We start from the raw sequence: 12778 nt of genomic DNA, 5'->3' as shown, positions 1-12778 counted from the left end.
GATGCAACATGAAGTTAGCGAGCATCTTGGAGTGATTGACATTCCTCTCTTAGAAGTCCCCCTATTGGAGGATTTCCTGTTCCAGTGATGTCCTACATTTCTAGATATCGGTCGTCACCAGGACAGTTGGAGACGGTTAATCTTCACAATAAAGACATAGATAAGAAGCCGACAGGGGCTCTGACCCCTCATCACTATCCAAAAAAAGGGCTACCCAGATGAGGTCAGATTACATCCAAAAGCCAGACCACAATTACAAGAATTCTGCTTTTTACAAGTGCTGCACAGTGATGCTTTTTTTTCTGTACAGTCGGTGGGGTAACTCAAGCCTTTTAATGTGTATAACCAATAGTTCTATAGTATATACCATATCATTGTGCATACTGCTTTCAGTATTTGCTTTTCACAGTCCTGTGAACATTACTTTTTGCAGACATGTTGTTGCCAGCAGTGCAGAGTTTGTAATCATTGTACAGGAACAAATATCCTGTTATTAGTAGTCTGTGGTTTTTTTCCTCCTCCCAATGACCTACAAATGGCCGCCAAGGTGCAAACAAGTTCTCGGTGTCTAAAAAGTTCTCGTCTTCACTGTTTGTTGACAACACGCAGCTGTCCCCTTCAGTGACCTTGACGAGCTTGTTCTGCCTGTGTGCAGGGAACGTGTACGGTGTGTGCGATAGATCCTCTCTACAGCTGGTGCATTGGAAGGCGGCCATGTCCTGCCTACTGGTGGCATAACCTCTTCAAAATAACTCTGCCTGAATCCTGCTATGTGGTGCAGGGGTCCTGGAAAGTTACAGCCAGTAAACAAGATGAAGATTATGAAGAGGCTTGAGGAAGCCAGAGAATTGTTTGGTGTAGCTACACATCTAGGGTCATGCTGCCGGAACTTAAAGAACAAAAGCACCTTTGTGGTGAAAGGGGAAAAATAAATATACGTAATTATTTACAGTAGGCCAAAGTTTCCATGTCAGTGTATGTATGTAATATGTGTGTGTGTGTGTGTGTGTGTGTGTGTATATATGTATGTGTGTATATATATGTGTATATATGTGTATATGTATGTAATATATATATATATATATATATATATATATATATATATATATATTTTGGTGTGTATGTATAGATATATCTAGTATGCATCGCATACTAGCTCATTATAAAATGCTTACCTGAGAACGAAGCCCTCTCATCGCTGCACGCACACCACTGAAACAAGAGAAAAGGGAGTAGCTGCTCCAGGTGGGAACCCAGATGAATATCCTCCGTTGCAGACAACTGAGGTGCAGGCAATGCACTTGGCAAAGCAGGAACAAAAATTGTTTCTGGACAGCTGCACTCTGAAAAATTTGTAGCCTTTATTTAAAGGGATAGCACTACAAATCACAGCAACATAAAATAAAACCCGACTGCTGATGCGTTTCGCACTGAAACTAGTGCTTAGTCATAGCTCATGACTAAGCACTAGTTTCAGTGTAAAACGCGTCAACAGTCAGGTTTTATTTTATGTTGCTGTGACTTGTAGTGCTGTCCTTTTAATAAAGGCTACAATTTTTTCAGAGTGCAGCTGTCCAGAAACAATTTTTGTTCCTACACCACTGAAACAGCTGACCTTTTCCCCTGAGTTTCTTCCGGGTTCGCCGCCGCTGTGATTGGCCGGAGCCACGATGACTTCACGTGCGGGAGCTGCCGGTCATGGTACAGGGGCCCGAAGAAATGGCACGGGCGGCCGTGTCTTCAAAAAGCATGCGACAATGAAGTCGGCATATATAGTAAATATCTCCTAAACGGTGTAAGTTTAGGAGATATTTTTACAATACCTACAGGTAAGCCTTATTATGGGCTTACCCGTAGGTACAATTTTTTAAAAGGAATACTTTTTTTTTTTTTTTTTTAAAGACCTGTTATACTTTTGCACAGAGCAGCCGCCTCTTCTCCGCTCTCTTGCAGTCCTGGCTCCTTCCACCTCCCCGCCAAGTGCCCACCATAGGAAGCCACTTCCTATGGTGGTCATTCGTGCAGCCAAGCTGCTTGCATCTGTTCAGGCATACAGCCTGGCCCCACCTTTCTGCATACTGGCTTTGACTGACGGCAGCAACAGCCATTGTCTCCTACTGTTCTTTGCCAAGCCTGTGAGAGCTGGGAGAGGAGCTGCTGCAGACGTTCACAGCGCTGGACCAAAATTGGCCTGGAGTATTTAGGGAGGCTGCTGGGGAGCTGCTCTTAAAAGGTTTTTTACCTTCCTTCTGAGAATGCATTAAGGTAAAAAAAACTTTTACCTATACAATAGCTGATTCATTTGTCGTACCTTAAAAAAAAAAAAAAGAAAAAAGATTTTTAGGACATATAAGCTTTTATATGGTGCACTTTTTTTTTAGTAAAAACCCTGCTGACAAATGCACTTAACATTTTCCAATTTGTGTTTTTATGTTGTAATTGTATCTTGCAATTGCAGTATTAAACAAATAAACACTGCCTCGTTTAGGCTGTGGTGCAATCTGCAAGCTGAAGGCTTCCTTTTGTTAGTGTAATCACGGCTGACATTAAAGTATACATGTATAAAGTGTGTACGGATATATGTAGGGCACCTGCCACACCTTGAAATGTTGGATGCTAAAATTTCAGAACTCCGGGGGTAAAACACATTTCAGTGAGACACCACTGATGAAGATGAGAGCTCCGAGATAGGGTTAGAAGTCTCTTGGTCATTCCAAAGATCATTTTAAATAAATGTTTTATGGATGGCCCATAGAGTATATATGTATATACGTGTGTGTGTGTGTGTGTATAGATGAGCAAAATGTTTTAATAAATTTTGCCTTGATATACAAGCGATGTCTTGATATAAGAGTAGCGTCATGTCTCAAAAAATGAGAGGAGCCTCTAAGTGTAGCAATATGGTTACATTTAATGAAGGTACAACATTTACCAACTTATTGCTACACTTGGAGGTGCCTCTCTTCTCTTTTATACCATGTAAAAAAAAGTTTTTAAATACAAGTGCTTTGGATTGCAAGCATGTTTCTGGTACAAATGATGCTGGCAATACAAGGTTTTAATAAAATATATATATATATATATATATATATTAAATTTTCTAACTATCTCACTTTGGAGTCGTGTCCCCCTGCTTTATTTTGCTCAGCAACTGTTTTCCTGGAGTAGACGCAGCCTTCTGGAAAGGTCTGTTTACTCCTTCCCATGAAGGTAATAGTTCTATTGCAATGAACTGATTGTCTCTCCTCCCTTTTGTCTGATCACAGATCTGTGAAAACATCTTGCATTTATGCCTACGAGAGTTGTTTGAATTCCGCTTCATGCAGACGGATCCCAACTGGTCCAATTTCTTCTATGACCCACAGCTTAAGAAGGTAAAACATCTCATGTTCAGCCTGTACAGAGAATTCTGGCATTTGTACTCCCCAAGTAGAATTCATTCAAAAGCTTTTATTTTTCTTTGTTTAGTTTTTGATAGTGAGTGAGGGGGAACCTCTTTTGGGTTTTTGTACAGTTTGAGGTCTCGCTATGGAGACCTGAGGTGTTCTCGCTATGCAGCAATTCTCCTGCGTGCCCAGGGTTGTTTGACTCATCCCAGGGGCAATGTCCATGATGCCCAGGGCCAGCAGGGAGTGAATCACTCCCAGAATCAGCCCAGCACTGGATCAGAACCGCTCGAGTCTGCAGGGGACCATGGCAGAAATGAGAATAAGTGTGTGTGTGTGTATATATATATATATATATATATATATATATATATATATATATATATATATATATATATATATATATATATATATATATATATAGCTGGAACTTGGCTCCTCTGCATAAATGACTTGTTTCTGGGTTTGAAACCTTTTTTCAGTAAAAGTGAGGAATCTTCAGTGTCACATTCCCTTCAAGGCTTTACTGGCAAAGCAATCCCTGTACCTAGTGCTGATGTCCTTTGAGCTGCTGGGCCTAATGCATTTTATACACGTTTGTGGCCCAATTCCAGGGGCAATCTGCAGTCCTCGGGATTGCATGAACCCCTTTTGTGTGTATGAGGAGCAATAATATCTGGGTAAATGAATTAATGCTGTTGGCAATTCTGCAACTGGATTACAAGTTTTTCACTTGATTATATAATCTATCCTGTAGGTGGCCCTGCTGGACTTTGGGGCGACACGAGGCTTTGATGAAGAATTCACAGATCTTTATATTGAGGTGAGAAAGGCCGGGAGTGCCTGATGAGTTATATTCTTAAGTCCTTATGTCTCCTCACATGACACTTCATACCTTGACTTTTCACTCTCCAGATAATCCGGGCCGCTGCGGACAAAGACCGAGCAAGGTTACTAAGGAAGTCTGTTGAGATGAAATTTCTCTCAGGTTATGAAACAAAGGTAGGGATGGGATTCTGGAAACGATTTCTGTTTTTTGAGTAAAAGCCTTATTAGGAAAAACATGTAATAGTGTTTTTTAACAATGGACTGTATGCCGGCTCCAGAGCAGTGGTGGTTAACTTATTAGATCCGGACCGCAGCCGTTCCAGATAGATGCCCGAGTGTCTTCACCTGCTGCTGTCATTCTCAAGAGAACAAGATGAGAAGTGTGGTAGGTCTGGATAGACGGCAAGACTTTTCAGATTTAAGAAGCATGGGATTGGTTGCTAGGCCACGGGGTCCTTCCCTTTTTCCAGACCTGCCGCACCTCCCATGTTTAAGGTAGGACAGTAAAGAGCGTCAAGGGGAGGTGTGGGGAATTTGAGCGCTGCAATGTGAAGGTGACTTTAATATGAAGGAACGGCTGTGATGGCAAAAGGCATGGGGGTCTCTAATATGAAGCAAGGGCTGTGATTTGGGGGGGGGGGGGGCACCGTGGTGTAGGTATGGAGGGGCTGTGATGTAAAGGGAGGGACTGGACACTGGTTTAAGAGTTTGTTCACACTTGTGCAGAGATCTAGGTTTTTCTGCACTAGAAAAACACCTTTGTGCAGGGGCACGGCTGGGCACATTCTGCTGATGTATATCGGCGTGAAGGGGTCCTTAAGTGGTTAAAGTGTTTGTTACCTTTAAAAAAAAAAAAAAAAAAGAGATGGATCCCGTTCTCGTAAGGCATGAATAACGGAACCGTGCTTGTGCTGTGTAATTTCGCTCCTTGTATCTCCTGAAATACCTGGCTGATCCTGCCCTCTGTAAACTGAACCCGGTTTATCATGGCTGCTGAGCCCTGACACAGAAGTCAGTTTATGTGCTCCCTCCTCCGTTAAATAACGCGTGCCTGTGCTCCATGAATAAAAAAAGACAGATTTATACCTTTTTTTTTTTTTATCAGAGTGTCTCCCGGTGCTCACGTGACTTATCTCCTTCCTCCCCTGCTGACGTCAGCGGGAGTTCTCAGCCCCTCCCGCTATAGCTGTCCACCAGGGGGGAGAGAGCTGAGGAGTCACGTGTGCGCCGGGATACGCTCTGATATAAAGTATAATCTGCATATTTTTTTTTTATACAGCACAGGGACACTTACTGTTGTTTATTAGAGGCGATGGCATGTTCATACTTTAGTGGCTTAACCACTTAACATATTCTAAACTAGCAGAAATTAAATACTTGAATGTTCATAGCCTGGCCACAGGTTCACTTTTGGTTTCTGCTTCATGATGGTTTCATTGCCAATCCCAATTTTCACTGGGGTAGGAGCCACAGAAATGTAGGCAGTTTTTGTAGCTCAGACACGGGATTACTTCTGAAGACCCCTTGAGCCTGAAAGTTTGCAAAGCCCAGTCTGGATTTTGGATTGTAATGAACGCAGCATTGATAACCAGGTTTTGTTGATCACTGTATGTTTAGGAGGGTAACCTACAACTCTTTCCATTCTTGTGTTCCAGGCTATGGAGATCGCCCACTTGGAAGCCGTCCTGATTCTAGGAGAAGCCTTTGCCTCTGACGTCCCCTTCAACTTTGGTTGTCAGAGCACCACAGAGCGTATCCATCGCCTCATCCCCGTCATGTTAAAGCACCGTCTCATCCCCCCTCCAGAAGAGACCTATTCCCTCCACAGAAAGATGGGTGGCTCATTCCTTATCTGCTCCAAGCTGCAAGCCCAAATCCCTTGCAAGAAGATGTTTGAGGATATCTACAGCAATTACTGGAAGGGCAAGGAGCACAAGAGATGCTAGAGACTTCTGACCACCGCTTGTCCCCTTTGTAACAATTCAGTCTTTTTCTCTCACTGATAACTACATTGGAAACCCAAGCTGGAAGTCCTCTGACTTTGTGCAGACCTCCTCGTATATCACCAGCTCCTCCTGTGCCCCAAATTATTGACTATTGAGGTTAAGGAGCCTATGCCAGCTTTTTTGTTTTTTTGCAACTTTTGTTTTTTTAAGGACCTTGGGAAAGTTTGGGGATGGTGATGAGGTCTAGTAAATCTGTACACAAGGAGGTGTGGAATCTTGGGATAGAAAGGGTTCCCCCGCGTAGGATTATGGAACATAATTGAGTGTACGTGGAAGAGTAGAGGGTACAATAGGGAATTGTGGACTATTTTTTTTATTTTATTTTTTTGCCTAGAAGTTCAATGTAATCTCTCCCCCCCCCCTTTTTTTTTGTTTTTTTTTTTGTTTTCTTGGTATTAATAAGTGGAATTAAATGCTTTTTGTACTGTGGAAATTGATTTGTCATGAGGACGGCCTAATCGCAATGCATATTTGCCTTTTTTAGCCCTCTGTTGCAGAGGTTGAATATTTTTGGGGCGTGGATGAACTGTGAATCGTGTAATTTCCATTTCATATCATGATTGTATGCACAAGTCACCTTATGATGACACCCTGGTCCTGTGATGGGGTGAATAGATAAAGGGCTTCATACATATTAAATGCTTTTTCTCTATCTGATGCTCCCGAATCGTTCTGTTAATGCTCTGAGGCTACCACGTGAAATTCGTTTAGCTGATAGACACAGGGTTCACATAATGCCAGTCACTATCCTAAACGGTACCGTGTTTCCCCCGAAAATAAGACCTACTCCGAAAATAAGACCTAGTGTTATTTTCCAGGAGGACTGTAATATAAGCCCTACCCTGAAAATAAGCCCTAGTTTAAAATGTTTGTAACATCCTATAATCCACTCTTACAGTGGTATATAATGTACAATGTGTGTGTTTCTGTAATATAATTGCAGGGAAGAGAGCTCCGGCGGGTCACAGGCGCTATAACGAAGGTATTTGGCACAATTATATTACAGAAACACACACATTGTACATTATATACTACTGTAATAGAGTGGATTAGAGGATTTTACAAGCATTTTAACTCAGTTTACACTGGGGATTCCTGTCAGGGAGGGAGAGGGGGAGAGAAGACAGCACATTACATGGTAAGACCTACCCCGAAAATGAGCCCTACTGTGTCTTTTGTTGCCAAAATTAATATAAGACCCAGGCTTATTTTCAGGGAAACACGGTAGTAGTATTTTAAAGAATTAAACTCCAAAAAAATTGACGTTTTGGATGGGGTAGATAAGCCCCCCCCCCCCATGAGAATTCTCCCTAACAAGGCACACGCGGCAAGAAAATCTTGACAGGGGGTGGGGCAGGGGGTCAGTTGCAACTCCTGATTTCATAAGGGGGCTGCGCATAGTATTTGGTATATAACGTTACAGAACATGGTCAGTCTGCAAACATTCTACAGGAGATGGCTAGAGAGGTGGCAGATGTATTGTAGGAGATGACCAGAGACTGCAGGCGTTTTACAGGAGACAGCGATTACAGAACCCTTTAAAAGTCTATGCTCATATGGCTGGGGTGCAAGGGCCACTTGACAAGTACCAAAGATTTTATACTTGGAACCTGAACAAGTACCAAAGATTTTATACTTGGAACCTGAACAAGTACCAAAGATCACATGCAGATTTCCTTTAAGATTATAAAGGCACTGGAACCTTCATCCTAATAAAAAAAAAATTGTATTGGTGTGTTAATTTAGAAAAAATTTTTTTTTTGTATTCATATTTCGATCGATACATGAGGGTGGCTATATTTGCTCATTACACACTTGGGGGCAGATCCACAAAGGTATTACCCCGGCGTATCTCTTGATACGCCGCGTAATTTCAAATTTTGTATCCTCAAAACAAGATACGATGGCATCTCGGCTAGATCCGACAGGCGTACGTCTTAGTACGCCGTCGGATATAGGCTGCAATTTTTCGGCGACCGCTAGGTGGCGTTTCCGTAGAATTCCGTGTCGAGTATGCAAATTAGCTAGTTACGGCAATCCACGAACGTACGTCCGGCCGGCGCATTGTTTTTACGTCGTTTGCGTTCGGCCTTTTCCGGCGTATAGTTAAAGCTGCTATTCTGAGGCGTACTCAATGTTAAGTATAGCCGTCGTTCCTGCGTCCAATTTTGAATTTTTTACGTCGTTTGCGAATAGGAATTTGCGTAGAATGACGTTCCCGTCGTAAGCATTGGCTGGTTCCGGTTTAATTTCGAGCATGCCCACTGGGATACCCCCCACGGACGGCGCATGCGCCGTTCAAAAAAAACGTTGTTTACGTCGGGTCACAACGTATTTATATAAAACACGCCCCCATTACATCCATTTGAATTCCGCGCCCTTACACCACCACAGATACACTACGCCGCAATTTCTTTGAGGATTCAAAATAAAATAAATAAGTTACGGCGGCGTAGTGTATCTTTAGATACGCTGCGCCCGGCGCAGAGGTACGTGGATCTGCCCCTTGGTCTCTGGCCCTTTCCCACTAGGCAACTTTATTTTGGCCAAGAGACTGAGCATAATGCACTGCAGTTAAGTGTTTCCACTAAGCTAGAATTGGCTTTCTCTAGGGCAGTGGTGGTCAACTTGAAAAATTATAGAGGGTCTCAAGTGGGGCTCCTGACACTTCAAGAGGGCTGCACTATGGCGCTGAGGATTTGTGCATTGCATCAAGTTGCACATTCTAAATTGGCTGTATTACACCTTAACCAAAATACTGCAACACACACTGTAGAGAAAGTGGTGGTAAAATAACCCCCGCCATTGGTGTACGATGCAGTAGTAGTAATTACTAGGGTTGTCCCGATACCACTTTTTTAGGACCGAGTAAAAGTACTGATACCTTTTTTTTCATGTACTCGCTGATGCCGAATACCGATACTTTTTTTTTTAAATGTGTCCCCCACAAATTCAGCCGTGTCCCCCACGGGAAAGCCAAGCCCCCCCTCCCCCCCCCGCCGCCTAGTTGATAAGCGTGGGGAACAATACAGCTTTCATTTGAATAGCTGTGTTCCCCGCCGTGCCTTGTCATATATATAGCCCCTCCCCCTTGTCCGGGCACTTTGATAGACAGATCGCCCATCCAATCCTGGGACGGGTGACCTGTATCAAAGTGCCCGGACAAGGCGTGGGAACAAAGCTATTCAAATGAAAGCTGTATTGTTTCCTGTGCTTATCAACTAGACAGCGGGGGGGGCGGGGGTCTTGGCTTTCTTTTTGAGGACTGCACTGCTCCGCTCCCACCCCCTTGCCGCCCGCTCTCACTTTTTTTTTTTTTTTTTCAGAATCGGGCGAAGCATTTGCGCATGTACAAGTACTCGTGCGAATGCTCAGTATCGATACTAGTATCGGCACAACCCTAGTAATTACCCAACATTGTCAGTGGCTGCAATAATAATCCCAGCGTTATTCTCAGTGCCAGTAGCAGTACTATTAACCGCCCTTCACATTGGTGGTATTGTCACCGTTGCCATTGCAGTCATGCTCCGTTGCAGTGATATTCCTCCCCCCACAACTTCCCAATCGGTGAGTGGCAGTCTGGTAATATTTCCCCCCATTGCTGCACTGGTGCCAGTGCTATTTAACCTTCTGATACACCCCCACCCTCCCTCCCAAGCTTCTGATCAGACATATGTAGTTTTTTTTTAGTTCTTTACAACTGGGTTATATGCAGCTACCTTCAGGCGTTGGACACAGGCAGGAAAAAATCTGAAAGGACAATCTCCATAGTTTTCTTAGGTGTTGGACCTCTTTCTACTGAGGGAAGCTTACCTTCTTCCTATGGAGGATTGATCTCTTTGAGGATTCTTTATACTTCAATATTCCTGGCTGCACCACTACCATTGAGCTTTTTTTGTTTTTCTTCAGCCTCCGGATTTGTTGAGCCCTGGGGGACTAGCTGGACTGCATTGGATAGGAGTAGCAGGGGTAGACCTGTAATGCTGCCTGTGTGCATTGGATCCTGCTGTGTGGTTGCCTCACTTGGCATGTAGTGCGGTGTGTGGAGTTGGCCACAGGAGACTTTACAGATCCAGGGGCGTGGTCTGCCTGGGGGCAAACTTTTTTCCTGGAGACCACTACAAGTGTGTGCCCATCATGGAGGGTGAAACCAGGAAGGGGTTAAAAAACCCCTCAATTCTTGCATCTGAATGGTAAATGCAAAAGCCCTTTAAACATTCTAACCCAGGATGCCATGATTTACAAACACCCCTTGGGCATGTAAGTACTACTGACTACCCTTCCAGTGGTTGGTGTTGGGAGCCATTGCTGTTCTTTGACTCTACGGCATCTGCATGAACATTCCTTGCAGCTTGTGTGACCTTATTCACTGAGGTTAATGTGCCCTGGCACCTTGGACATGCTGTCGTACTGGTATAGCTCTGTGGCTCTCCTCTAACAGAGCACAGCAGTTACTGCTTTAACTGGGTCCATGATGGCCTGCAAGGTCCTGTTACCTGGTCCCTTATCGTCCCTCTCCACAGTGTAGGATGTGAGTGCCCCTCTTTGGACATAACGCACATGCTGTACAATCATGGCAAATCACTAGTGCAGGGGTATAGAGTCATATGGCATGCCAACGCTGGTCATTCCACTTTTTTCCAGTGAGGTATTTCTGCCACAATGTCTTCTTCGTGAGCAGAATTAAGTGGCCTTTAACAGCTGGGGGGTCACATCCATGCGTCATCGGTCCTCTATTTACTCTTGAAGTTGTAAAGGAAAACACTTTTTTTGCTGGGTATAGAGACATAATAGTTGACTGATTCCTTTTAAAAATCAATCAAATAATGTACCTCTAGTTTTGTTTTTGCATGTTTCCTGCTTCTGTGATGTACAGTGCCAATAGAGGGCAGTGATGGTTTGGAAAACGAAACTGATTGGTGCTGAGGGGTTTTAGACACACAGTAATCGCACCTCCTTGATTAGTGACCACAGAGAGAAAGCTCCCAGCACTGTGGTCATCAGGAAACAGACAACCAGGAAGTGTGGAGATCAGAGAAGAATTACAGCAACTTGAGAGCAAAAACGAACAATGAGGACATGAAAACAGCACTGCATTAAGGTAAAGGAAGCTATAAGGTAAAAAAAAAATTCCTTTACAAACCCTTTAACGCATCTCTGTATTAACACGCCATTAGAGGTTCACCCAAAAAATCTATTTTTAACATTAGGGAAGCAGAATCGGGTGTTTTTATTTTAAATCAATGCAGTACTTGCCGTTTTAGAGATGTTCTCTGCCGCTTCCGGGTATGAGCTGCGGGACTGGGCGTTCCTGTTTGATTGACAGCCTTCCGACGGTCGCATACTGCGCGTCACGAGTTTCCGAAAGTAGCCGAACGTCGGTGCGCAGGCGCCGTATAGAGCTGCACCGGCGTTCGGCAACTTGTGACGTGCTGTATGTGACCGTCGGAAGGCTGTCAAATAGGAACGCCCAGTCCTGCAGCCCATACCCGGAAGCGGCGGAGAACATCTATCTCTAAAACGGTAAGTACTGCATTGATTAAAAAAAAAAAAACACCCGATTCTGCTTCCCGTAATTGGCCTCAATCTAATGTTTAAACAAATTAAAGCCGAAAAAACGTTAATGTTTTTTTGGCTTTAATTTGTTTAAACATTAGATTGAGGCTAATTACGGGAAGCAGAATCAGGTGTTTTTTTTTTTAAATCAATGCAGTACTTACCGTTTTAGAGATGTTCTCCCGCCGCTTCCGGGTATGGTCTTCGGGACTGGGCGTTCCTATTTGACAGCCTTCCGACGGTCACATACAGCACGTCACAAGTTGCCGAACGTCGGTGCGGCTCTATACGGCGCCTGCGCACCGACGTTTGGCTACTTTCGGAAACTCGTGACGCGCAGTATGCGACCGTCGGAAGGCTGTCAATCAAACAGGAACGCCCAGTCCCGCAGCTCATACCCGGAAGCGACGGGAGAACATCTCTCTCTAAAACGGTAAGTACTGCATTGATTTAAAAATTAAAAACACCCGATTCTGCTTCCTGTAATTACCCCCATTCTAATGTTAATGTTTTTTCGGCTTTAATTTGTTTAAACAAAAATGGCTTTAGTACCTGAATATGACTTTGCATCAGCTGTCTGCAGTTTCTGTGCAGTCTGAGCTCAGACTGGTTGAGGGAAATGTGTACTGCTTCTCCTTTCAGCATTCAGTCACAGGCTGGGGAAGGGACAAGACCTGTAATTGATACTAGACTGCAGGAGAAATAAATCAGGTTTCCTGTCCTACCAGACCAGACGGAGTTGTATAGAAGAACAGTGTAAATTGCAGGACTGGATGGACAAATCTAAAAATGTCATTAGTCTGTATTTCCTGTGTGGGGCTATGAACCTGATAACTACATAGCACTCAACATCTTGAGTCTGACCCCCCCCCCCCACTGGACATTATTCCAAGGCATCTGCAGCCTGCTATCTGGCAGTCAGTATACACCTATTGAGCAGTATATTAGGCACTCTACTAATACTGGGTCAGGACTGTCAGAACAGCCTTAATTATGACCAGC

General features: G+C 43.8%; 1 protein-coding gene across 2 annotated transcripts in view; it reads left to right on the top strand.

Annotated features, from left to right (window-relative positions):
• COQ8A (coenzyme Q8A) overlaps nucleotides 1-6872 on the top strand; it is a 72709-nt gene extending 65837 nt beyond the window's left edge. For both annotated transcript variants that reach the window (XM_040351333.1, XM_040351334.1), the window contains exons 12-15: nucleotides 3267-3374; nucleotides 4144-4209; nucleotides 4302-4388; nucleotides 5870-6872. In XM_040351333.1, coding sequence (XP_040207267.1) covers nucleotides 3267-3374; nucleotides 4144-4209; nucleotides 4302-4388; nucleotides 5870-6160 — 552 coding nt within the window. In that variant the 3' untranslated portion in view covers nucleotides 6161-6872. The remainder of the gene's footprint in view (nucleotides 1-3266; nucleotides 3375-4143; nucleotides 4210-4301; nucleotides 4389-5869) is intronic.
• The last annotated feature ends 5906 nt before the right edge of the window (nucleotides 6873-12778 follow it).

The sequence above is a fragment of the Rana temporaria genome, chromosome 4 (assembly GCF_905171775.1).
Source record: "Rana temporaria chromosome 4, aRanTem1.1, whole genome shotgun sequence".
Classification (NCBI taxonomy): Eukaryota; Metazoa; Chordata; class Amphibia; order Anura; family Ranidae; genus Rana; species Rana temporaria.
The sequence above is the reverse complement of the archived record's forward strand: the minus strand, read 5'-3'. Positions and strand labels throughout refer to the sequence as shown.